A 27,717-nucleotide genomic window follows, 5' to 3' on the forward strand; every position below is an offset into this window, starting at 1 on the left:
TTAATAGACACCGTGTGCTCTGAGACATTATAGTCTTCTACTTCTGCTTCCATCGGTTTGCATTTTAAACTCCCGGCCTTTCAGTTTGTTATGAACGACTTTATATCACAAAATGTTAGAAATATAAAGTGAACCATGCGACTTTTTTTTTTTTCTGTTTGATGGAAGGACTTAAGACACGAGTTATTTAAACAATTCTAAATGACAGTGTGATGGCCATAGTACTTTATGTGGGCCAAATGTGTTAAGGATAATGTTTATCAATGTAAAATTGCAAAGAATTTGTGGATAGAATATAACATTTTGTAAACAGTTACCTCAGAAGCTGTACTGTCAGCCTTATGTATGTAAGGTAAAACTATCCACAGTACTTCCACTTAAGTAGCTAAACACATAAAGTCACCCTTACCAATAATCCGCTGCTCCTTGAAAAAGTAGCGCAAACAGACAACTGACTGAGCAATGATAAGTAGAGCTACCCGAGGCCGAGACTCAAGCAGAAGAAATTAAAAGTTGTTGTTTTTGTGGCTCGAAAAATTAAAGAAAGTATGTTTAATAATTCAACAAGACCCGCACCTTCAACACATGTACATTCAAATTTTGGAACAGGCTCAACATTGCTGCTGTTCAATAGTTTTTATCCGTTTGAAAAAGTCATTTTACGGCTTTAATGTTTCCAGCTGATAAGGAGAATGAGTGCATTTCAAATGTGCGTCCAAAGGCTTTAAACATCTGCTTTGTCTGTAACGACAGTATCAAACTACAGAGCATTGTTTTTACTAAAATTCAACATTTTCCGATGAAAATTTGGCTACTTTTTTTTTTTTTTTTCTTTACTGTAACACGCACCTCAATGCCATTTTTAGGATATTCTTGGTGATCACATTTTTTTCATATTTATGCTTTTGGCACTGAGGGTATCTAATACGCATGTTGTCACTGTGTTTGTACTACCAGCTGTGAGGGCTCTGCTTTTGCTTTGAGCAGTCTGTTTTTATTTTGTCTCGTGAGTGTGTGTGTGTTTTTCAAACGAGATCCTCGTCAGTTTGATTTTGTTACCACAAACTTTGTGTGAAGTTCACAACAGAGGTAAAGAGATTTAAACACCCCAGTTTAAGGAGGCAGGCAGGGGTTGGACCACCTGCACAGGACAGGTGAAGCAGAGAGTGTCGGGGGAGATGTGCAACAGAAGCAGAGGGAACATTTTACAAGATGATAAATGGCAGATTTAGATGATTAAGGATTTGTTGACAAGATTAAAAGACACGTCCGTCAGAGTTCAACAACATTACAGTTTGATTAAATAAAAAAGTTTTTAGACTACACAAGGTTCATTTTCTCCTCTGATAGTAATCATATTAAACATGTCAAGAAAGAAAGAGTATAAAGAAAAATAGTAAATGTGTGTCTAATTAAACTCTTCCTGTGAGCCTTACATCATCCTTTAATATGTTTGGTGTTACAAACTTGAAGAAGCACAGAAAAGATCATCAGACATTAATCTAATCAGTTTTCAGCCTTCATTCATATTGAAAAGTTGAAATCTTCCCTGCTAGACCCAAGTGCAGCGTTTAACACCGTCGGCCATAACATTTTATTACAGCTATTATTAAATGGAGAGTCCTCTTCACACACTGAGGTTAATTATGAAGCTCCACAGGCTTCTGTGCAAAGACCAGTTCTGTTTACATTATACGTGCTTTAGAAGACATAGCATACCACAGGTCAGCTCAGCAACATTTCGACTTTGGCTTGTTTTTTCTGGTTAACGTTAATTACGTAATTTAGAATTAAAGTTTAGTGTTTTTAGCATTTAGGATGGCCGTGGCGAGTAACTCAAGTGCTGTAAACATTTCATGAAACCTCATCAAAAGTTATCTGAGTTGGAAGGGTGGCTGTTAATAAGCCATTCTTAAGGAAGGAGAACAGAGAAAAATAAGGCTGAGGTGTGCCAAATTACACAAGAAATTGACTGGAAAAAGAAATCAGCTGTAATATGTCTTATGGAGTAATGAATCCAAATTTGAAATATGCATGGAAGAGGTCCGAAGAGAGATACAACAGTGAATGTCTATAGCCGTCTTTAACACAGCGTGGATACTCTACCGTGCTTTGAGGCTGGATTTCAGCCAGTGTTGTTGGAGCTCTTATCCAAATTAATCAAATTATGAATGTAGAAAAGTTCCACCAGATTTTGATCGACCATGTATTACCACGTAGTGTCTGATTGGCTTCAACTTCATTTTTCAGTACGACAATGATCGCAAACATACTGCCAATGTAGTCAAAGTATGCCTGGATGAAACAACGCATCAGTCATGGATTGATCTCTCCAGGGTTCGAACCTCAAGATAATCGAAGCAGTGTGGGATCATCTTGACAGAAAACAAAACAAAAGGCAGCCAGCATCCAAAGAAGAGTCTCGGATGTCTTTCAAGAAGCCTGCAGAACTAAGAAATTACAAGAAAGCTTACCTATTAGAGTTTAAGCTGTGTTGAAGAATGAAAGGCAGCTTTAACTGGACAAAAGGGGAAAAAAATCCCACATTGACAGCTAACTCAAGAGACAAAAAGCATTAGAACTCAAGTCATTACCTTACTTAAGGATAAATAAGTTAATTAATTACATTAATGCATAAGCAGAAAATAACCTACAGTAACTGCTTTGCGATATGGAAGTGCAAAAGACAACTGAAAGGGAGGATAGTTTCTATATATGTGGTTTCTATTAAGGGACAGAGGAACGATAAGAAACGATAAGAAATCAAGGACAAGGAGTGTGGTGTAGATAAGTGAGGAAATCCGATCATTACTACAAATTTAGTTGAAATTTAAATATTTTAACTATGGTGCCTCCTGTGAGGGCTGTCTGTTTTCCACATTCTGCAACGGTAAAATACGACTTAGAGGCGGATATTTGTTTTACTTTATGGGCAACAGTTGTTCTTGTTGTTGACAAAACTCGCCTCATGGTTGACTCTGAGAAAAAAACTCTTTCCCACAGAGGGGAATAAACTTATTCGAATATGAGCTTTTTTTTCCGCTAAGGCTTATTTTAGGGGAGGAGATGTACGAAATTATTTACCGGGTTACAAGCAATGATAATATCGGCTGTTGACTCCTCAACGTCATCATTTTCTATCTATTGAGAAAACCCATTGTAAAAGTAATGAAGGAAAAAACTCCTCCTTGACCCGCGATGTGTGTGTGTGTGTGTGTGTGTGTGTGTGTGTGTGTGTGTGTGTGTGTGTGTGTGTGTGTGTGTGTGTGTGTGTGTGTGTGTGTGAAACAAGATCGCCTGTCGCTGCAATTATGGTTTGTTTTTCAGTCTCTCAAAAGGAAAAGTAGTATTCACTAAGGGATATTTATTCGTTTTTTACACATAGGCAGCCTGTAGGTTACAAACGGATAGAAAGTTCTTCTTTTCATCACAAGCTATGGTGTATCTTAAAGGTTTTTTACAGCGTCTGTATTATAGGAAAATAAAATACTATTGAAATCTCTACAGGAAGTCACTCTTTATTTCCATTACAAACGCCGGTGCAGCTTAAGAAAGTAAAATTACACCCGCTATTGTAAAAAAAAAACAGAGAAAATTGTCATAATATTGAAACAGAATTCAGACTATGAGTTTGCGGAAAACTAGCTGCCGCTCTGTCTCTCTATACAGCACAGAATCAGCTGCTGCATCACCGCTGTGCTTAGGGAACATGACGCATCAGGTCTGAAAATGACTAGACACTTCCGGAGTATTTCCGGTAGGGTCATAAGGTCCGGATCGAGGCCTTCCATAGTAAATATGCTGTATTTGAATATGTCATATTCAAAGCCTTCTTCTTTGGGAGAGCAGATCTCATCGGACACAGGAACGCTGCTGGGCTGCAGAAGGAAATCCATCTTGCGTCTGTGCCTTAGAAATTGTGACGGACTCCACCTCTCTGCTTTTTTATTCTCCTCCCCTGCTGCACTCCCTCCCACTAAAAACTTTTTTTCCCAACAACAGATGGCGCTCTTCCGGAGGTTTCCCCCCTCCCTTCTCAGGATGCAATTCGACACGCTTAGCAACAGATGGCGCGCTTCCGGAGGTTTCCCCCTCCCTTCTCAGGATGCAATTCGTCACGCTTAGCAACAGATGGCGCGCTTCCGGGGTTCACCCCCCCTTCTCCGGATGCGATTCGTCACGCTCATTACACACTTCCGGGGGGGAGGGGGGAGGTCAAAAGGTCGTGATTAGGGCCATCAATCACTTCGGATTAAATTTTGTCATAAGCTGTATGGGAGTATCTCTCTCACATGCTGTCTGAATACTGAAACCAACAAGTATTAGTTTTCAGATTTGAACCAGATCTCAAGATTACTATGAATCAAGTCTTTCCAACTTGGTCTTGAGGGAACGTCTTTCTGTTTTTTTGGCTCAGTATGGCATATTTCAAAACGTTTTACAAACGTAAACACTCCATTTTAATGTCATTTGATGATCTCTTATTTTTAATCAGATACTGGCATTTAATGATTTCCAAAACACTGCATGGCTCTTTTATTTACATTTTCACATCAGTGGGAACAAACGGAGAGCAGTGTGTTCAGTGACCTCTGACCTTCACTGACACAAACGCCTCCAGATTCTGGCCAATGACGGGTCCAGCTTCATAAATCAGCCTCCCTGTCATGCGCTACGTCCACACGTACCCGGGTATTTTTGAAAACACAGATTTTTCTATGCGTTTGCACCTTTCGTCCACACGTAAACGGCGTTTTTGGTCACTGAAAACGGAGATTTTTAAAAACTCCGGCCAGGGTGGATATTTTTGAAAACTCAGTTTTTGCATTTATGTGTGGACTAGAAAAATGGAGAAAACGCAGCGTCAAAGGTGTGCACATTTTTTGACGTCACACTGTGCGCCACGTTATTGTTTCGGTGAAATGAATTTCTACAATACTGTTACTGTTAATTCTACTCTCTGCAGTGTTTAAATGCTTACATATACACACAGTTACTGTCCCTCCACACATACGACTCGGTTCTGCTTCTATGCCCCAGCTTTGTTTACTTTTTCCCACCAAGGCTTCTAGACTTCTGATTGGTCAACATTTCTACAGGTTAGGAATATATCGCCACCTGTTGCTTTGGCATGTTCATAGCAGCGTTTTTCTTCATTTCTGCCTTTACGTGTGGACGGGATTATTTTTTAAAACGAAAACGGAAAATCTCCGTTTTCAAAAATACCCGTGTACGTGTGGACGTAGCCATGGATGCCAGGATTTTATTCCAACACCCGAGACATCAGCCAAAGTCATTTCACTGCAGTGGAAATAATTTGGACCACTTTTGACTCTTTTTGACATTAGACTGAACAGGCAAAGAGTGACATTACTAAAGGATGATGCAGGTTAGCTCAAGTTACTACAAGTAGGTGAAGAGTAAAGTGCTTAGTTTAAATAGTAGCTATTTTGAGGTCTTTAAGCTACACTGTATTGCCAAAGGTTTTTACTCAGTCATCCAAATGATTGCGTTCAGGTGTTTCAATCACTTCCATGTCCACAGGTGTATAGAATCAAGCATCAAGGCATGTAGACTGCTTCTACAAACATTTGTCAATGAATGGGTCGCTCACAGAAGCTCAGTGAATTCCAGCGTGGTACTATGATAGGAGCTCACCAGTGCAACAAGTCCAGCTTTGAAATTTCCTGAATACTAAATATTCCACAGTCAGCTGTTAGTGGTATTATAACAAAGTGGAAATGACAGCAACTCTGCCATGAAGTGGTAGGCCATGTAAACTCAAAGTGGGGTCAATGGGTGCTGAGGCACATAGAGTGCACGTCCAAGCTTCATGTGCCCCTCAGATTAGCTCTAGTGATGTGTCGGTCGCGAACGAAATGGCTCTTAGAGCCAGTGTTGCCAATTCCTCAGTAAGGAAAGTCGCTATTGGCCACCGCATATATTTATATATAAACATATATAAATAAAACCACTTCTTTTTTTTACATTAGTAATTCCTTTTGTAAATAATTAAATATTATTGTTAATAATAAATTAATTAAAGCAACAAAACAACCTGAAGAGTCAGTTCGGAGCCGAAACAGACGGTTCTCTAAAAAGAGCTAGAAATCCCATCACTAATTAGCTCCAGGGCAGTGCATAGAGAACTTTATTGAATTGGTTTCCATGGTGACCAGCTGTATCCAACCCTTCCATTACCAAAGTGTTCACTGTTCTGTGTGCAGATGTGTTCTCTGGAGTGATCAGTGTTGGGGAGTAACGTAATACATGTACCGCCGTTACGTATTTAAAATACAAAATATGAGTAACTGTATTCCGTTACAGTTACCGTTTAAAAAGGTGGTATTCAGAATACAGTTACTTTGTTGAAATAAATGGATTACACTGCGGTACTTTCCTGTTTCATTTTGTCGCGGGTCAGGACTGTTTCGGTTTTGTTTGACAGCTACGCTCTTTGTTCCAGGCGGCAGCGTTACGGTTGCCATGGTTACAGGGCGACGCTCTCTCTCTGCGACTGTGTGTTTCCTGGGTGAGAGAGCGCCTTTTCGTTGTTGTTGTTGTTGTGCTAAGCTAACAGGCAGAACGCTACAAGCATAGCTCTAAAGAATGTAGCATCATGGGCAGTGTAGTCCGTGTTGCAGGGAGAATGGACTGCCATACACGTTATGGGTCTGTGAGCGCGAGGAGGTAGAAAAAGGGGAGTGGAAAGGTACGAGTTGTCATCGAGGAAAAACGGGAGCTGGAAGCATGTAAATATAATAATAACCACTGCAGCCAAGAAGAGTGCCTGACGAGCCCAGTTGTAAGTAAGCTATTAAGACTCGACTGTACACCGTGTTCCTGTTTTCCTCCGAAAACAATAAGTTCCGTTGGAGCAGTCTTTCAACGCCTCTCTCTGTCTTTCGCAAGAAAAGTTGACCCACACAACAAAGTTAAGCTATTTTTCGGCTACGAGCCGACAGGGACCCCGCCGTATTAGTCAGAGGTCCCTTTACTACAGTTCGGAGTCGCGGACCTTCAGTAACAGTAATAAATCACACAGCAATAGTACATTCACGTTGTTGTAAAAAGCATGATAATATATTAAGTAATCCAAAGTATTCAGAATATGTTACTGTCATTGAGTAACGTAACGGAATACGTTACAGAATACATTCTGGGGCATGTATTCTGTATTCTGTAATGGAATACATTTTAAAAGTAACCTTCCCAACACTGGGAGTGATGAATCACACGTCTCCATCTGGCAATCCGATGGGCAAGTCAGGGTTTGGCGTTTGAGAGGAGAACAGTACTTGTCTGACTTTACTGTGCCAAGTGTAAAGTTTGTTGGATTATGGTGGAGGGTTGTTTTTCAGGAGTTGGTTAGTTTCAGTGAAAGGAATTCATGATGCTTCAGCACACCAAGATATCTTGGAGAAGTTCATGCTCCCAGCTTTGTGGGAAGAGTTTGGGGACCATCCCTTTCTACTAATATCTTTAGTTCCTGTAAGTAGCAGCATTTTGGATGACCCTGAGGTCAGTAAGGACTGGACTAGTTTTGGGTATCTCTTTGAGTCTGGATGTTTCTCTGGATGTTTTTTTATTGCTAACATTATTCAGGTACCCAGGAGAAATCTCAGTGTTTAAGGCAGAGTGACTGTGTACCTGTTTTCTGCTTGTAGATGGTGTGAAAACCTCTGTGACTATATCCTCCCCTTTAGAGGTGATTTATATTGTAAGGTCAAAACCCTCCAATAACACAGAGAAAATCATAGTCATGAACTATTGATCATTGTGATTGCTTAGTTGAAGGCCTTACTGATAAGTCAGACATTGGATCCGAGTTAATTATTGGAAACAAAGCCATCATGGGTCCTTGAGAGACTGCACCAACTCCCAGCTGCACATAACCAGACCCAGACTATGTGGTCATTTTCAGTATTTTATGATGTGACTAACTCTGATCTTTCCCCATAACTTAAACAATTCAAGAAAAGGTAAAAATGTTTCTGATTCAAGAAATATTACGGTCAGTGGGAGTCCTAGCAGTCTCTGCAAATAAATGCCGACCTGTTGAGCTCCCGCTGAAGGTCCTGCATGTAGTGATGACACTGAGCGTAGTATGTGGCCTGAGCTTCAGCGAAGTCCTGCAAACAGCGCAGGTGGTTGAGCTGGTGGGAAAAGAAAGGAGATGATTTACTCAACAGGAGTGAAGGACACCAAAGATTTTATAAATCATCATGCACCTTTTACAGCCAGTTTTCCCACTCATGGATGAAGATGGGACTGAAATATTTAGCTCTAGAAATGACCACTGACAGTCAAACAGTAGAATCAAAGCTGTACAGTCACCATTTACTGCCCAGCTTTGTGCCATGATTAAAGGCACAAAAATGCTTTAATCATGGCGGCCTGATAATATTCCACAGGATGCTTATATTCACAGCATTACAGTAGGATGGACACATTAAAAGAGTCCCCCTGTGTGTTTTAGTCACGGCTCTTTTTTTTTTTTTTAACTTTTGATTATAAGGAAAATGTATACTGCATAAACTGGTAATGGTTCAAAAGGAAAATGGTTATGTTGGAAGGGCATGCTGGGAAAAATATCGCTTGTGTTTCCCTGTCGTCTGTGCAAAACAGCGGTGAACCCGTAGACGTTAACTGTGCAACAGCTTTTTTTTCAGTGAGTGTCTTATCAAGCAGTCAGCCGGCATTTTAAATTATGCTTAATGAGTGTCGCACACCTGAGAGATGAAGCTGTGATGATACTGAAACATTGTTACCACCGATGTGTTTCGTATGTTTCCACTCATACTGTAATACTGAGACATATCTACAAGCTGGTCGTCTGGAAACAATGAGGTGTGAGTGTGTTTGTGTTAGTGAGAGGGTGTGTATGTGTGTGTACTGGTTTAGAAGTCTTTGTGAAAATTGGCATGCCACAATACTTGTGGGGACAAAATGCCCGTCCGCACGAATTTGAAGGCATTTTTGAGGCTCAAAATGTGGTTTTAGTTTCAGGGTTACAGTTAGTTTATGATCAGGTTTATGCTAAGGGTTAGGGTAAGTGGCTAGAGAAAGCATTATGTCAATTAGATGTCCACACCAAGATATGAAAACAAGTGTGTGTGTGTGTGTGTGTGTGTGTGTGTGTGTGTGTGTGTGTGTGTGTGTGTGTGTGTGTGTGTGTGTGTGTGTGTACTTTTATTAAAAATAAACACATATATTACAATATAAACACACAGACAAAGATGACGTCAGGCCACTGAAATGCTCCCAAACTCCCACACAAACCTCTCCGCCTGAAGGGTGGGCTCACATAAAAGTTTCTCAGCACCATCGACTGGATAAAAATCTAGACAGTTCAAAAGTTTTCTAAAGCCTGCCAGCTTCGTTGATGTGTAAACATGTGTAAACATCAACAAAGCTTTATCTGGCACCTAAAAGCTGTCTGCCTTCATGCATTTCATTTCAAGCTTATTTAAAACCAATTTAAGATCACCGTGAGAATAACATGATTTGGTTCCCATGTGTTCATCTGCAATATTTTGACAAAAACATTGAAGTGATTTACACCGCCAGGCCTTTAACAGGAGCCCAGTGGGGTGACTGGCCTGCGGTGACTCACATGTGTGCTGCTGATGCCTTCAAGCAGCAGCCTGGTGACCTCAGCCTGGCGATCGAACTCCGTCTGGGCTACGCGAAGCTCGTGTTCTGCCTGGAAAACAAGACGAGAGGAAGGAAGGAAGCTGACAACACGAGTCATGCTTTAAATCTAGAGAGCGCTTCCTGCTGGTGACGGTACTCACTTTGTCCACTTCCTCACTGAGCAGCTGAGACGAGTGTGGCAAGGACAGAAAGAAAGAAAAAGTCAGGAAGAGCAGATTATCTTGGTAGACACAACTAAATCTACATTAGGGCTTTAGTTTCACACAGGGAAGGGGGAAAGCAGCCATCAGGGTAGATTTAAGGTGGATTTAAAGTAATTTTTATTGGCAATTTTTAGGCACAAACTATGGAAGAAAAGTATACTTTAATTAAGTTTATTTAGCCCACTTAACTTTAACTTCTATCTTCTCAGAACATCCCATCTTTTACTTGGGGTCGAGCCTGCATTACATTGCATTACATACCAAAACAAAAATTTATTTCAGTTACTTAGCGAGACGCAGTGGGACTCTGAGGATTTTTGCAGGTTTTAAATGTTCCCATGTTGGAAAATAATGCTCAAGTTTCATCATCCAGCACACAGAGCTATAAAAAGATGCCAAGGCAGGAATCTCCGTTTGTAAATAAGACTGGTGGGTGGGGTTATCCTGTGCTGTGGGAGAAGTGAGATGGATTACAAAGGGAAAGGATAAAATCGTGTGAGTCACCTTCCAAATGAGAAACAACAAATTGCTTTTTGTTGTTTGCATTGAAAGCAGAAATCACAGGGGAAACCCCGCTGCTGAACAATTCCACTACAGAAAGGAAACATTTAAATCAAATAAAAGCAGTTTTTTGTTTGTGTTAGTAATGCCAAACCCTGCATTAGCGACCTTTACACACTTTGCTTTACAAACACTTTTTGGTTCGTTGGGATCTGGTCTCCCTGTGAAATGATCCCAAATTCATGCCCTTCTACCCGGGCTATGACGACAGCATGCGATATAAACTGTGCTAATGTTTATAATTAAGACTCAAACGCATCATTTCATTGAGTGAACCTGAGTTACAGGAGATGCTGAGTAAAGGGAAAGCATGACCTCAAATGCACTGTAAACACAGCGATGACGCGCCTCTTGCAGCTGCTGCTGAACTTCACACGACCTTTACTCTGCATTCTGCAGATGCTGAAGACTGGAGGAACTAGTGTGGAGCTGCGCCCCCCGGTGGTAAACATGCAGTATTGTAGCAGGGAGGGAGCATCTTTCGCTTTGAAAAGACTTTATGGACAGATACTTCATGTTTAACCATCCTAAATGTAGATGTGTATCCCTGTGTGCAGGTTTATACTAGTTTATGTGAAAAATTGTGAGTTCTTTGGTCTTCACGATGCAGTTTGTTCTCTAATGTTCCTCTGAGGCTGTCACAGAACCGTGTTCTGTATTTAGACTGAGATTAAAGGACATACTCTGGACTCTGTTTATTTATTAGACGACCTCTTTTATTTAGGGCTGTTAGAGTAAAGGGGCCTGAATACATACGCAGGCCACACAGATTTTTATTTGTAAAACATTTTGAACAACGTGTTGGTCTGAATGTGAAAAATTTAAAGAGGCTATGATTTTTTTTTTTTTTAAAACACTGCATGTCTGTTATAATGTTATTAACATTAAAATAAAAAATTCCCCTGTCCATTTGGGATGAATGAAACGGTAACCTTGAGGCTCTTTTTGTGAATAAAAGGTACGGTCCTTCCTATCTTGTGTCACACAAAGAATACAATTTATTGCATTTCTCCAGCTTCACAGATTTTTATAAAGTTAATTTATTTCCCAAATTTACCAGAAAAGTCTCCAGTGGAAACTGTGTGACATCTCTTTGGTCTAGTTTGCTGATTCAATCTGCAAAAGTAATCAGTGAATTTCCTAAAATCTGATCTTCTGAGAGTGTCCTAACCGATGCCTAGTTTATCTCTGTGTTCTGTGCGCTCTAAAAATAACAAAGGGAGGGAACAAAACAACTGTGAATTCTAAACAGGGGGGGAAATAACCATGAAACACCCTAAAAAACATGTCTTTTCTACCCAAACTACTAAACAAACACGGGACTTCTAGTCTCTCCACGTGTCCAACCTTCCTCTGCTCTGACACGACCGGGTCGGGCTCCACGTCCCAGCTCTCCCAGCCGCTCTGCAGCTGGTTTAATGAAACCACAGAGGGGGTCAAAAAATCAAAAATAAATAAAAAAAATCATACGCTGCATAAACACTGTAACTGTCTGAAATAACATAACAGATTATTTCCTGTCACATACATTTCCAGCACTAATATTAAACACGGCCAATAAATAACAACATGAAGGTATAACCTCAGGTTTCAGTCGACTCTAAACCAGGTATTTGAAGCTCCAACCACTTCTGCTTAAATCAGAAGAAAGCCCTCTGAAAGGGGGAGGAGCTAAAAAGGCTTGTTTCAGACTGAGCATGAACTGAGGCTTTGCACAGAGGCTCTTTAAGGATATTTTAATTTTATGGTAAAATAAATGGTAAATGGCCTGTATTTGTATAGCACTTCACTAGTCCCTAAGGACCCAAAGCGCTTTACATATCCAGTCATCCACCCAGTGGTGATGGCAAGCTACATTGTAGCCACAGCCACCCTGGGGCGCACTGACAGAGGCGAGGCTGCCGGACACTGGCGCCACCGGGCCCTCTGACCACCACCAGTAGGCAACGGGTGAAGTGTCTTGCCCAAGGACACAACAACCAAGACTGTCCAAGCTGGGGCTCGAACCGGCAACCTTCCGATTACAAGGCGAACTCCCAACTCTTGAGCCACGATCGTAAGTGAAGCCATAAAAATCAGGCAGGTTACAAATACAAGATAGTTGAATATAAAGTGACAAGGATCCCAGGGACTGTATTTATCAGGAAATGTGATTTGATCATAAAAATAATTAAGAACTTATGACTCCAATGAATTACAGTGATTTTTCAAAATAAAAGTCCATGCTTCTTCCAGGTTCTGCTGAGCGGTGTTTCTGTTTGAGCTGAAGCTGCCGTTTTTGTTTTATTTCACATGGACATACAATAAACTTCAACAAGGCCTCATTTAAAAAGCATCAGAGCCAAAACTAAACAATAATAACCATGCTCAAACATGCTTGTGTCATCTGTAACACGTCATGCACAAACACGGTTATCTCATGGCTAACACGACATGCTTGACTAAACATTCAAAACACAGCCCTGAAAGATCACTCATGCTGTGAAATCTGCAATCTGACAACTTTTTATTTTCTAGGTGTTAGCACAAAATAAAGGAGCCAGTGAAGTGTAAACTCCAGAGCCCTGATGGGTTCAGCTGAGATAAAACAAATCTCACTTTCAGATCTTTGTGTTCCTCATCTGTGCTCACAGACTTCTGTAAACAGCTTTTCTTCTGAGAAGACACGGCCAGGTTTAGATTACATGCTGTGTTGTGTTTTCATTTTTATACCTTCCTATTGTTCATCCCTGAGCTTTCTTTGAAATTATAAACGTTCCAGCAGAAGTAAAGAAATAAACTCTTGTGTTGTCCTCTAAAAACAACAGGTCAGGATCTCACTGGGTTAAAAAGCTGTCACGTGTGCGTTTCAGTCTAAAAAAAAAAAAAACTTTTTGAGTGCGATTTGCAGAAAAATGCTGCTCAGATTAAAAATCTGAGATCCTGGTAATGAAATTAGATTTTTTTTCCCCTTTTCTGTTTATTTAACTTTCATTTAAGCAGCAAATTGTTAGTGACAGCAGCAGCCTGCAGTGTTCGCTAATACAGCTGTGGCAAAACTACATTTTGATTTGAACAGTTTTTTAATACATCTGAGAACCATTAAAAAAAACTGAAGCAGTGAAACACAAAACCTTTAGCTTATTGGGTTTCCTTTTCTCAAGCAAGCAAAAAAAAAAAAGAATACATAAATAATAATAATAAAAAAGAATAATAAATAGTATTTCTGCCCATTATTGGGAAATTCTATTTTACAGTAGCTGAAATCATATTGATAGCAAGACTGGTAGCAGAAGCAGTAGCAGCACTAATAACAGTAGCAGTACTAGTATCAGGGGAGTGATAGTTCATTTCCGTTTTATTTCACCACAATAACAGCGGCCTCGACGTTCTTTACACTGTAAATTAAAGACACATTAATACGGAGAAACCCCAACAATCAGATCACCCACCATGAGCAACACTTTGGCGAGAGTGGGAAGGAAAAACTCCCTTTTAATAGGAAGAAACCTCCATCAGAACAAGGCTTGTTTCATTGTTGTTATTATCATTATCATTAATAACAATAATGATAATAATAATAATAATAATTTAAAACTAAGAGAGTAAACCAGACTTTTACGTTTCTGCACCTACATTATGGATACAATTGATTTCATTTGGCTTTTTTCTGTTTGTCAATGTAACCTTTGTGTAACCTGATGAGTCATTAATTATAAATTCATATTTAATGTGACAGAATGGCTGTTTTTTTAATGACGGCTCACTTTCCTCACCTCAGGCTATTTTTGTTTATTTGACTAGTGAGGTTGCTTTCTCAAAAAGAAAATAAATAAAAATACAATTAAAAATCCATTTTCATATATTTCCAACATATGCAGAAATTGTTGCATTTTGGTTTTTTTTTTTTAGAAAAATCATACGGCTGTTTTTCCCCCACTGTCCTCACTTCCGGTTCACTTTGTTCATTTGTGATTGCCATGAAATTAGTATATTTTAATATAAAAAGAAAGAAAAACTAAATTTTTGATAATAAGTAAAACCAAAGAAAATACATAAACAGGTTGATGGTAAATGGAAACCCGGTTGTTAAACAAGCCTGTGTTAACAGCTTCAGCTGCCAGTCAGACTTAAAGATGCTGCTGTTAGCTTCTTATGGAGTTGTTTGCATATGACATGTTAAAAATGCAGTTTCTTGATTGTCATGTGAGCCATGAGCTCTGCGGTGCTGCTCGTTTCTCTTACCGCAGATGCACTGGCAGAAAGAACATAATTTCGAGGCCGAGTCTCCTGAAAATCAGGTGTAGCCTACAGCAAAGGAGAGCAAGGAGGAGGAAACAAACACAGGTTGTCATGCAGTTACAAACCGTGAGCAGACAAAGAAAAACATGTTAGCAGGAAGCACAAAGCAACCACAACGAGAGCGGATCATTGAGCCTGAAGCTGGAAGCATCCACAGCATTTAACCTGTGACTCCTGCTGACCCCAAAGAGACGTCACAGTGAATAATTTATCTCCTTTTAAAGCTGCTGTGTGGTTTTATTTTTTAAAGTTTACTAAAAGGACACTTTTGATTTGATTTTTTTTTTCACAAACAGAGGAAGGTCTGATCATGCTGGTAGATTTTTCTTCCACTTTAAAAATTTTGTGTTTTATTGGAAATAGAAGTTTTTCAGCTTCTATAATTTTAGAAATCCTATCGTCCTCCATGAAAAACCTCATTCATGCCTGTAATTCTCTACAGGTGTGTCTTGAAAACTCATCTGTAGTTTGTCCAAAATACTGCTGCTCATCTTTTAACAGGTGTTAGAAACATGATCACATCACTGCGGTTTTAGCAGGTTTACACAGACTCTACCTCTGTTCAGGTTTCTAGATTTAAAGCAGCTAAAGTTCCTCTGACTGCTGAGGTCTCGAGTTGAAGCCCTGAGACTCTGGAATAACCTGAAACTCCATATTTGTGCTGGAGATTCTTTTAAATCCTGTCTTCAAACTCACTTCGTTTACCTTTGCTTTAAATTAAGTTTCACGTTGAGTCCCATCTGGCTTTTTTTTTTATCTTGTAGTGTCTTTTTTTAGCTTGTTGTAAGTTAAATTTATTGTTTGTTTTCACGACTTACTTTATAATATTTATTTATTGGTCTATGGTCTTTTCTTGTTTGTTTTAAACTAACTTGTAAAGAACTTCCATCAACTTTGTTGCTTTTAAATATGCTGTAGAAATAAAATTGAACTTAAAGTATCTTGTGTTAAAATATCTGAATTACTAACATCAATGACATTGATTGGATTGATTGGACCTTCCATTTTTAAGCTTAAATATGTTTTGTGGCCCCATTAAGATTTTTGAGGATCAAAAATCCCCATAAAATGTCTCTTGTGATGTAAAAGATTATTAATCCCTGTCATAAATCTACTACTGAAGGGCTCATTTGATCGGAGTAAACCGGTACTGATGTTTTGTTTTGTGACACGGGCGCCCCCTGCTGTTCCTGATTCAGAGTTGTTGGTACCACAGGCGTCTGAGATAGCTCACCAGCATCAACTAATATCAGGTTTACCGTGTTTGTTTTCTTACATTCCTGCATGCATAGGATAATCTGAGGTAGCTGTGTTAGATTAAATCACTTTAAAATCAATGCGATGGTGAACAGATGAACTCTGAAGGCTCCCAGTGATCACTGAACTGGACTTTAGTTCTGATAATCCGGTCATGGCTGAGACATCTGCTGCTCTACGAGTGTTAACAGAGCAGCCATCAACCCGTCTGCTAACGAGGCGTCCACTGCATCTGTTGGAGTTTTTAAAGACTAAACCAAAAGACTGTTTGTAATATTTCCATGCAGAGTTGGTGCATAAAGAAGCGTTAGGAACTTTTCCTTCATGAATCTGACAAACATGCGACAAGCAGCGCAGCCAGCCAGTAAGCTCTCCAACATGTCAGAGGTGAATCTGCACACATGCACTCTGAACATGTGACCAAAACAAGAACAAAATGAGCACCTGACTGACTTCACTTAAAGCTGTCTGAGTCTGGCTGTGCTCTGATGGTTTCTGATCTTAGGGTAGAAGAAGAACTGTTGAAATTTGATCTCACCGCCGCTTTGGCTTCTGCCAGCTTGGCTTTTTTCAGGCGTGCCTTACAGATGTCCAGATCCAGCCGGCGATTCTCCAGCAGCCGCCTCTCTTTCTGCACGAGGAAGAAAAATGATTCATTCAGGAACAACCGCGAGGATCAAACCTGCAGCAAACCTGTGCAACACATCATCACCCTGAAGACCTCCAGCAGCGAGTACATCACTCTGACTCTGAGTTCAGGATTTGTGTTTTGATCACCATTTTATTTTTACTGATATTCTTTCCCTTCTTTATCTTTGCGTTAGGAACATTTTCTTCTTTCTTTCAGCTTCCCGCTTTATTTTGGTAAGCACTTTTTCCTATGTATTGCTTTCCTTTCCCACTTTCCCTTTCCCAGTCACTCTTTTTTTGTGGAAAAAGTCATGAGGTTAGGGAAAAATGTGAAGAAGAACTGGTCAGGACAGAGGAAAGGAGAGGTTTGCTGCTCAGAGAGCCTGACTGCTCTCAATACGATACGATATTATCACAAATCACAATATGATATTACTGCGATTTTTAACATTTTGAGACTTGCTGAGATTTCCAATAAGTGCAAATTACAAGTTAAACTTTGTCAGTAGTTTAACTTTGTCCAAATTCTCACTTCAGGTATGCTTGAGATCATCATGCATGCCAACGCTGTCACTGAAACCTACTCATCTGTTATTGCAGCTGTGTAAAGGTCAGAGTTCAGCTGCGGTTTTAAAGGTTCAAACATATCAGCAGGTTATGGCATTAAATGAAAAACACACTATTAATGAACATTTTCATGATATTCACCACACAGCCATGTTGACTGTTTGTTTTTTAGTGATGGGATTTCCGGCTCTTTTTAGAGAGCCGGCTCTTTCGACTCCCAACCGGCTCTTCAGGTTGTTTTGTTGCTTTCATTAATTTATTATTAACAACAATATGAAATTATGCACAAAAGGAATTACTAATCTAAAAAAACGTGGTTTTATTTATATATAAATATATACGGTGGCCCCTAGAGACAAGGCACACGCAAACTCCAAAACACATTCCTAGAGTTAACTGAACTTCCTAAACAGAGCTACCTAGATCACTTAAATAACACAATTGAAAGCATATGTGTATTGTTTGTGTATTTATACACAAGCACTCATATATATACAAAAAATAGAATAAAAAAATGTTCATTTACATGTTACTACCACACATCAAATCCGGTCGTTGGTACTTCCTGGCTTGTGTAGCCACCAGGTAACAAAAGCTCAACACTGCGCCCAGCATCCTAGAGCACTTCTGTTGTGTTTTGTACGTGTTTTGTCTGTACGGGCCACCGTAAATATACTTTTATTTATTCACTCCACATAAAATGTAATAAATAAATCATATAATACAAAAACCAACTATTCACATTTCAACTTTTAACTATTTAAATTTTCAGCTTTTTCCTTTTACAAATTTAAACTGAAACAACACAAAACACTGCAAACCACAACACAATTAAATATAAATTAAAATATGAAAATAAAAAGAAGATGCACATTCTCTGTCATATGGGCCTGCATGAATAAACTTTCTCAATCCTTTATCATCCGCAACTGAATATAGTTGTGGATGATTACTATACCTTTCTGATGTGACGTTGTTGTCCCTGGCTCTCTTTCTCTCTCTCTCCCTCCCGCTCTGTTCCTGTGCTACTGTGAGTGTAATTACCGCCCCTCCCCCCTCTGCCCAGCGCAAGCACAAGGCTCGCGTGCAGAGTGAAGCGGAAAAAAGTGCGAGAGAGAGGCTGAGAGAAAGAAAAAAAAAACAAACAACCCACGGCTCGCGTCATTCACTTCAAAGAGCCGGCTCTAAGAGCAGTTTCATTCGCGACCGACACATCACTGTTGTTTTTAATGATGCTGTGAATTCTGGGACGGCACTTTCTCTTTTGCTTTCCTAAAGGATGTAATAAGGATGCTTACAGCTGCAAAGACTTCATTCCTATTTTGTATCAGCACGTCCGTATTTACATATACTACCATATTTTCATACTACACACTCACTGATATGGTCCTCCAGTCTCCCTCCAGGAAGTTGCGCAGAGGTGAGAGGAAAGTGACGGCTGAAGTGTGGAGGAACTCGCGCTCGGCTCCTCCGAGCCTCTTCTGGTATTCCGCTACTGTGATCAGGGTCTTGCCTACAGTTACAACAGCACAGCAGCACACTCAGGTTCAAACCACAGGTTTGATGGAGACAAAACAATCAAATCGGTTTTTAAATACAATTTGGACTAAAGTGTGTTTTAGCTGTTTAAGCAGCATCCACATCCACATTTTTTTTTTGTTTTCTCGAAAATGTTGTAAAATGGTGTGCTCTTTAACTGCTAACAGAAAGAGAGCTGCTTCAGAGGAGCATTTAGAGCTTCATGAGTCATTAGCTGCAGCAGTGTCAGTTTCAGCTGCAGGTCCACTCACCGTATGGCGTGTCTGAACCGAATTCGATGGCGGCGTCCAGCATGTACTGACCCAGCAGCTCCGCGTTGGTCGTCCTGGAGGGAAGCTTCTTGTCCAGCTTGTCATAGATGAACTCCTCGATCCGAGCACCTGGATACAAGGTGATAAAAAGACAACTGTGACCAACACATTAAAAGGAATATCCCACACTGTTTATTATCCTACATTTAAGAGTTCAATTGTACGAAAGGTGTTATTAATCTCTCTGAACAAAGAGAGTTTAACAAAAGGTAATTTGCTGTCATTTTTGTCTTGAATTTATCCATAGTTTACTCTTAATACCAAAGGTTATCTTTGCTTCTAAAATAAGTTTTTTTTAAATGGGGAAACATTCCTCCAAATTCCTCTGATACGCTATGTGTAAACACCAGTTCACTGCAGATGCTTAATCTTCAGTTAATCTTCAGTAAGTGCAGACATGTTGGCGGTTCTGAAAAACATTCACTTATGCACAGATGTAACCTTGGTTATTAATAATTCAAGCTGCATCAGAGCTGGCAGGAGGTGGTTGGGGTCGGTGGTGGGCGTGTACAGCTCTTGAAGCGTTTTTTAGTGGGAACCCACTAGTGTCATAATCTTCTATCTGATATTTTATCTGACATTGCCACATAAGTGGTCTTCCTATGGTATCACATTATGTTTCTCTGGGACCAGAATTGCAACTGACCAATCCCACCAACAGGGCTATCCAGGGGTAGGAGTGGATCGGCGTCTTTGATCATTAAATATTGGCAGCAAGATCAAAGCTGCAGCCCAATGTTCCGTTCAGCTAATGAAAGTATAGCCTTTGCTTTCCATGGCAGCTGGATCACAAATGGATCTGTAATCTAGACTTCAACCTGTTTTTAACGACAGCATATAACAGCAGATAAATGTTGTGGGTGGCATCATATCTGTCGTGACATGATTGGTTGAAGTGGCCCATGAAAAGCAGTGACAGACAGATGGTTCAATCGCCTGCTAATCATTATATCAAAGAACCAGCCCTTCTCCAAATAGTTTCCAGGATGACTTCAAACCATCTGATGGGTCTGATTGGTATAATGTGTGATGGGAAATAAAAATACAAGTACATACAATTGTACCCGAGTATGGTATTTGAATCAACCAGGCCTCACGAAGGTATCAATGGCTGTATCCCATCAAAAGTTGGCAGCTGTCTTCCTGAATAGAAGGTCATTAGTAATTCAACACCTGTTTGTATCTACAAGCTCCAGTTCAGACCTTAAACAGCACAGCAGACGGTGCCTGAAGCTTAAAATGTGGGGCCGTACTGTAGGTCTGTGGTATGTGCTAGACTACAGATGTCGTCAGAAGTTTATGTGCATGAAAAACCAGAGTAATTTTGGGCTTTTAATAAACTATCTAGAGCTTTACACCACCTTGGATTGAGAGGGTACCAACCCACAACGAAGCCCCTGCTCTAAAATGAACACCGCTATTTGGCCACAATGACAATATGTGTGTTTGGAGGAGTAAATGTGAGGCTTTCCAACCTTATGCCACTACACCACCTCTCAAGCCCAAGATTACTTTGACATTCCTGCCCATGATGAGTTTATGGAAACTTTTGACCACAGCTATGTATGTATAATCTGTAGTCACATCACAATGCTGAGGAGGCTTTTTACACAAAGCACTCTGGGAAACAAGGCCAAGACTTACCAGTGTGGTCAACTGAAGCATGGAGGGTACAAAATACACAGGTCAAAGGTTAGGCATTACTCCCAAAAACCCAATCATGTTCACGTTTAACTATAGAAGCTTCTAAAAGGCACATTTCCAGAGAAAGTTCCCAAAACACCCAGGAACTAACGTCCAGGAACCTTCCCCAGGGTAAAGGTTCCTCCAGCAAGTTAAACTGATTAAACTAAAATTAATTTGGGAAATTGTCTCAAATTCTGACCTAACAACCTCAGAAGCTTCGACTTTCTTGTTAGTCCAAACACAAAATCCCCCTGGCTAATTATTTTCAATTACTGTCAGACACTAAAAACAAATCCTGCTTTTAGTAGTGGTTTCTCAGAAATGTAGAGCATTAAAAAATTGCAAGATTAAAAAGCTTTTATACATGACCACTTAGCATTAGTTGTTAACACGGGAAGGTTGTCAATCTTCAGAAAATACTAGCTCCTGAGCAAAGACTTATTACATATACAGTTCAACAAAAGGGGAAAGGGGGAAATAATCTATCGCTGGAATTCGGGAACTTCTGGTGGAAATGATAGAGCTCAACCGGTTTCTGCTTCCCAGGGAAATTTCTTTAGTAGAAACCTTAACTTTTAGTTTCAAAGCTTAATGTTACTGAGCAACAATTAGCAAAACACGTATGAACAGATCTTTTGTCAACAAGTTTAAGAACTACATCTTCTTTAAACCCCGTGCGCAGAGTTGAAGATGCGACTTTATACAGGGAGTGCAGAATTATTAGGCAAGTTGTATTTTTGAGGAATAATTTTATTATTGAACAACAACCATGTTCTCAATGAACCCAAAAAACTCATTAATATCAAAGCTGAATGTTTTTGGAAGTAGTTTTTAGTTTGTTTTTAGTTTTAGCTATTTTAGGGGGATATCTGTGTGTGCAGGTGACTATTACTGTGCATAATTATTAGGAAACTTAACAAAAAACAAATATATACCCATTTCAATTATTGATTTTTACCAGTGAAACCAATATAACATCTCCACATTCACAATTATACATTTCTGACATTCAAAAACAAAACAAAAACAAATCAGCGACCAATATAGCCACCTTTCTTTGCAAGGACACTCAAAAGCCTGCCATCCATGGATTCTGTCAGTGTTTTGATCTGTTCACCATCAACATTGCGTGCAGCAGCAACCACAGCCTCCCAGACACTGTTCAGAGAGGTGTACTGCTTTCCCTCCTTGTAAATCTCACATTTGATGATGGACCACAGGTTCTCAATGGGGTTCAGATCAGGTGAACAAGGAGGCCATGTCATTAGTTTTTCTTCTTTTATACCCTTTCTTGCCAGCCACGCTGTGGAGTACTTGGACGCGTGTGATGGAGCATTGTCCTGCATGAAAATCGTGTTTTTCTTGAAGGATGCAGACTTCTTCCTGTACCACTGCTTGAAGAAGGTGTCTTCCAGAAACTGGCAGTAGGACTGGGAGTTGAGCTTGACTCCATCCTCAACCCGAAAAGGCCCCACAAGCTCATCTTTGATGATACCAACCAAAACCAGTACTCCACCTCCACCTTGCTGGCGTCTGAGTCGGACTGGAGCTCTCTGCCCTTTATCAATCCAGCCACGGGCCCATCCATCTGGCCCATCAAGACTCACTCTCATTTCATCAGTCCATAAAACCTTAGAAAAACCAGTCTTGAGATATTTCTTGGCCCAGTCTTGACGTTTCATCTTGTGTGTCTTGTTCAGTGGTGCTCGTCTTTCAGCCTTTCTTACCTTGGCCATGTCTCTGAGTATTGCACACCTTGTGCTTTTGGGCACTCCAGTGATGTTGCAGCTCTGAAATATGGCCAAACTGGTGGCAAGTGGCATCTTGGCAGCTGCACGCTTGACTTTTCTTAGTTCATGGGCAGTTATTTTGCGCCTTGGTTTTTCCACACGCTTCTTGCGACCCTGTTGACTATTTTGAATGAAACGCTTGATTGTTCGATGATCACGCTTCAGAAGCTTTGCAATTTTGAGACTGCTGCATCCCTCTGCAAGATATCTCACTATTTCTGAGCCTGTCAAGTCCTTCTTTTGACCCATTTTGCCAAAGGAAAGGACATTGCCTAATAATTATGCACACCTGATATAGGGTGTTGATGTCATTAGACCACACCCCTTCTCATTACAGAGATGCACATCACCTAATATGCTTAATTGGTAGTAGGCTTTCGAGCCTATACAGCTTGGAGTAAGACAACATGCATGAAGAGGATGATGTGGACAAAATACTCATTTGCCTAATAATTCTGCACTCCCTGTATATGTAGGGGAACTTCCGCGATGTGTAGAACTTACTTGGATTGGGCTGCAGTAGCACCTCTGTTTGTTTTAAGATCTTTTCAGTCCAATTCTTGGTGGAGTCGGCACGAGTGATCAGGTTCTCCAAGTGTGGATCCAACATAGTCTTCTCAGCCTGGCCAAGCTTCTCTTCTGTGAACTAAGAGTGAAAAGCCACAGGTAGATGACACTGATAACAGGCAAACAAGCTCTAGAAGAACAACGACTGTATGAATCTAAACCAGGTCATCCACTGCCCATCACCACACAGTTCTAGTGCCGGTTTGGATTATGAAAACCAGCTGATATTTTGACAGTTTTGAGAGTTGATCATCACATAGCATTTTTACAGAAGTTGGGGTAACTTCATGGGGAATATTCTGATCTGCATCTGCCAAAAGCTTTGTAGGGGTCCAATAGCCACTTCAACATCATTCCAACTTTGCTGGCACCAATTGTTTTTTTGGTGGAATCCATTCTCGTTTGGGCCACGGGCCCACGTAGGTGGAGAGGGACTGCATGGGGCTGATGTTTGGAGCTTTGAGTGAACATCTCAACAGTTATTGCCTAGATTTCTATGGAATACTATATCAGAATCAGAATCAGAAAGGGTTTTATTGCCAAATGTTGAGCAGGTTTACAACATTAGGAAATTGCTGCGGTGCTTCAGTGCAAACATACTGTCATAAATTACGCTTAAATAGACATGAAAATAAAAATAAGAATAAGAATTAAAAGTGCTAAGTAGATAGATATATACATGATATATACATGAGTGCAGGTGGTGATCAGTGCCAAACATGGAATGATGCAGTGAACACAGCGTACATATCGTAAAATCTCTAATAATGCTTAATCTGTGATCATATTAGAAGAAGTGCGACATAATCAACAAGTCACAGATTGAATTACTTACTTAACAGAATGAATTATCTACCAACAAACCACCAAATCAATAGAGTTTGTCACTGTTCGGTTGGCATTCCCAAGATTAAAAGGTAATCCTTGACTAAGTCCAAAGGTTCTCTTCATCTACTTCAAAAGGATGTTCATTAAAAAAAAAAAAAAAAGGATCACATGGCATTTTAGTTTTTATTTATACAGAAATTACAGAAAATCTCAAAGGTTTTACAAACCAATGTGAAAATATCTTAATTTTTAAAGTTGTCCTCATGCTCTTCATCCACCGTTTACTCGATCTTTATGATCGCAATTCTATAATAATCAGAACAAACCCATCATATTTTAAGACCCAGACAAATTATCTTAAACCTCAGTTTCTAACTTACACATAAGTTTTTATTCTCACTAACTGGAACTTTGAAGCATGTCTTATGCAATCAAAGATGAGAAGGCCCAGTTCTGCTCTCTAATAACTGAGGCCAAAGATCACCATCTGTGGTATCAGGCCGGGCTGTCAGATGATTTCTTTCATTCAAATCTGACTGACATACAGCGACGGCGGCCAGCTGGACTTCAGAGGCAGGCTGAGGAATTCACCGTCACTGTCACCAAGCAGCAGGGAGAAGCTCTGACTGACAGCAGCTTCATGGGCCAGATCGGTTCTTTAAAAGGCAAAAGTACTGGCAGGTATTCAGGAGCTCTACGATGGACAGTCTCTTATTCAGGGCTGGATTACTGGACTCCACTTAGGGCCTTAGGGACTGTAAAAGCCGTAGGTCCACCAAGTTTTAATTAATTTGTGGGTATTTAATTAACCGTTCCCATCCTTTACAGCAGAGCAATTTAAGGACTATGCAAAATACATTAACTCAGCACTTTGCAATTTCTAGTTTTATATCTCTTGGAGTTATATCTTTTATGCACCATGGGTGGCTTGGGATGAAACAGAATTTCTGTATACTGTGTATACTGCTGTATTGACAATAAAGCTTTTGAATCTTGAATCTTGAAGAGTCAAACTGGGATAAATTTGAGTGTTTATCCAAATACAAAATTTAATCTAACGGTCTTTAAATTTGCTTATTAAGTTTTTTGCTTGGTCACTGGCACCACTAAAACACAACATCCAGTACTGTAGTTGCATTGTGTCAAAATCTGCACCCAGACGCAGCACCCAGAAACGGCCCTAACCAATCTGGTGCCCTAGGCAAGATTTTAGGTGGCGCCCCCCTACATCAGCAGTGTAGTGTAATGTTGTAACAAATAATATTTCTATTAAATAAGCTTTACTTTGCATTTTAATTAACGTGGGATTATTTTTTGTATTTAGAAATAATAGTACCAACTTTTTTTTTTTTTTTTCAACATTTGTGGCACTGGCGTGGCGCCCCCTGATGGACGGCGCCCTTAGCATTTGCCTATACGGCCTATGCCACGGGCCGGCCCTGGCAGCACCAACCACAAAGAGACACAGAACAACGACTGAGTCTCTTTCTCTCCCTCTCTCTCTTAGTGTCTCACTAATGGTTGGTCAGACTTTTCAAGTCAGTGTGCAGGAACCCTTTCACTCCCAGTCCGTGAGTCATATATGACACGTGTAGACATGTAAAATACAGAAACAGTTAATGGTTTTCTGGTGTTGTGCAGAGCTGTTTTTTGTTTGTTTTTTATCCCGCTTCCTGCCTTCATTGGTTTCCTGTGTTTTCCCACAATGCACTTGGACAACCTCCAGGAAAGCAGTCTGACCTTGTTGCATTCATGGGTTCATTTTTTCCAATAGGAGCAGCAGTGTGCAGAATAAACCAGTTAATATGCTTCACTGGACTTTTCTCCTTTTATTGATTAATATTATTCTTAAATGATTTAAAATACATTATTTTAATCTTTGAATTATACTGTGAACATTCATGTTTGGTGAAGTCAGAAGAGCCTCTGTCTGGATAGGATGAAGTGTCACTCTTCAAATAAAGAAATCTTTAACAGCATAATAACTTAGCAATAAATTCAATGATTTCTGACTAGAAACCCCCCCCCCCCCCCCCCCCCCCCCCCCCCAGAAAAAATGCATTCATGCATTGTTCATGCATTGGTCAGACCACAAGTTTTTAAGCTCATGGACAACATCCAGCTCTAACTGCAGAGTTGGTGTGACGTGGATCCATGTTCAGGATTTTAACAGAAACAGTGAAAATAAGCAGCTGTTGTGCTCGACTTGCTCAGAAACAATGAGGCAACTTGTTGAATTTTTGTTGCGTCATTGAGGCTTTTATGCAGATTAAATTCTATCCACAATGTTCAACAATATTATACAGAAGACCCTGTTTTTATGTGGCCCTTGATGTGATCCCAAACCGACTTCAGCCTTTAATGAAAGTCAGTTTGACCTCCTGCACTGTAGACTATTGTCTTTACAGGTGACAGACAACTGCAACTCACCCACTAATGCCCAAAGGGGATCCCAAGAACCCAGCTCTTAGTCTACGCAGCACTAAATGAACTTGGGTATAGATGCATGTGAATTTACTTGCGACAAATGGGAACTAAACAAAGTGAAGTAGCTTTCAGTTTTCATGCTCTCCAGCTGTGGAACAAACATCCTGAAAATATGGTGAGTTAGTTTGAAACAGGGCTTAAAAACTTGACTCTTTGAAGTGCCCTCATTTTTTTTTTTTTACTTTAATCTTATATTTGCTTCTTACTGTAACAATTCAGTGTATCCTGATTATAACGTTTTAAATACAGTTTTGATGTCTTCTCTTTCTTTGTTGAGTGAGATGGGAGACCTTTTTAAGCTTTTAATAAAAAGTGTATCATATGGCTGCCGAATTTCTTACTGAAGCCTAAAGATCCAGTATTGTTCTGCTCATTACCTGACTCGTAGCACAGACTTTATCAATGAATTTCCAATTTTTCGAATGAGGTTTGGTGTACAAGTTCTCGAGAGTGAAGGATTTAATGCTGTTTACTGCTGGTGAGCCAGATAAATGAATGAATCTCTATGTTGGGGAGTTGGAGGGGAGCAGGACAGAGTCTGCTGGAGTCACATGGGTGATGCACCCGATCACAGCCATCAATAATGGATCGAGGCTAGACAAACCTTTATCGGCTTACACGCAGCGGGCTGCTCGGTCTGCATGGAAAACACGCCACACAAATACACTCCGTTATACCCACAGACCTCACGAAGAAAACGCAAGGCTTCAGCTGCTTTCATCGAGCTCCAGGCCCAACGGGATGCAGTGAGAGCCTAGCAGTAAATCGGTCCACACATCACCGCCTGCAGCTGGAGGGAGGTCCGGTCTTACCTGCACTGCCCGGGTGAAGAAGACCCCCGCATCAGAAGCCAGTTTTTTCACGTTGAAGTCCATGATGGAGGCGAGCGGAGGCGAGCATACAGGCGGGGCTGTGCTGAGTGTCCCCGCAGAGGGAATCCTCCGGATCAGCTGAGCAGCAGGAACAGGAGGAAGAGGAGGAGGATGAGGAGGACTGATGTCAGGGACTGTAATCCGCTTCGTGCACGATCGGAAATCTGCTCACCGCCCTGCGCTTAAAGAGACACCGCACCGGGCTGCAAGTCACGACTCCTCCGGTTCCCCTGCAGCGGTACTGAATCTCCACATGACCTCCCCTGACACCTTTACCGGCAGCTGAGTACAAAAGCACTGCGGAAATATCACAAATCTGCATTAAAAAACGCATTCAAAGCGGACCTGTCTGCTTTTCATGTCTTCTCCAGTCACATCCATCATTCAGGGGCGTTTCTACGGTTTTTTGATGGGGTGGCTGCAGACAAAACACCAAAACCTGCAGTCCCTCTAGTGTCCACTAGTGGCTCTTAACAGTGAG

At 40.4% G+C, this 27,717-nt stretch overlaps 1 protein-coding gene across 3 annotated transcripts in view; it reads right to left on the bottom strand.

Annotated features, from left to right (window-relative positions):
- The window catches only part of sh3glb2b (SH3-domain GRB2-like endophilin B2b), a 70,234-nt gene extending 42,835 nt beyond the window's left edge, over nucleotides 1-27,399 (bottom strand). The window contains exons 1-9 of one of the 3 annotated variants that reach the window (XM_080865810.1): nucleotides 27,177-27,398; nucleotides 22,987-23,128; nucleotides 18,947-19,075; nucleotides 18,536-18,669; nucleotides 16,498-16,590; nucleotides 14,646-14,708; nucleotides 9,798-9,821; nucleotides 9,617-9,706; nucleotides 8,056-8,156 (exon numbers count right to left, since the gene is read on the bottom strand). In XM_080865810.1, coding sequence (XP_080721936.1) covers nucleotides 8,056-8,156; nucleotides 9,617-9,706; nucleotides 9,798-9,821; nucleotides 14,646-14,708; nucleotides 16,498-16,590; nucleotides 18,536-18,669; nucleotides 18,947-19,075; nucleotides 22,987-23,128; nucleotides 27,177-27,239 — 839 coding nt within the window. In that variant the 5' untranslated portion in view covers nucleotides 27,240-27,398. Of the gene's footprint in view, nucleotides 1-8,055; nucleotides 8,157-9,616; nucleotides 9,707-9,797; nucleotides 9,822-14,645; nucleotides 14,709-16,497; nucleotides 16,591-18,535; nucleotides 18,670-18,946; nucleotides 19,076-22,986; nucleotides 23,129-27,176 lie in introns of all 3 variants that reach the window. The other 2 variants (XM_080865811.1, XM_080865812.1) reach the window with 2 other exon arrangements.
- Between the last annotated feature and the right edge of the window lie 318 nt (nucleotides 27,400-27,717).

This window comes from Rhamphochromis sp. 'chilingali' (assembly GCF_963969265.1).
Source record: "Rhamphochromis sp. 'chilingali' genome assembly, chromosome: 2".
In the NCBI taxonomy this organism is placed as follows: Eukaryota; Metazoa; Chordata; class Actinopteri; order Cichliformes; family Cichlidae; genus Rhamphochromis; species Rhamphochromis sp. 'chilingali'.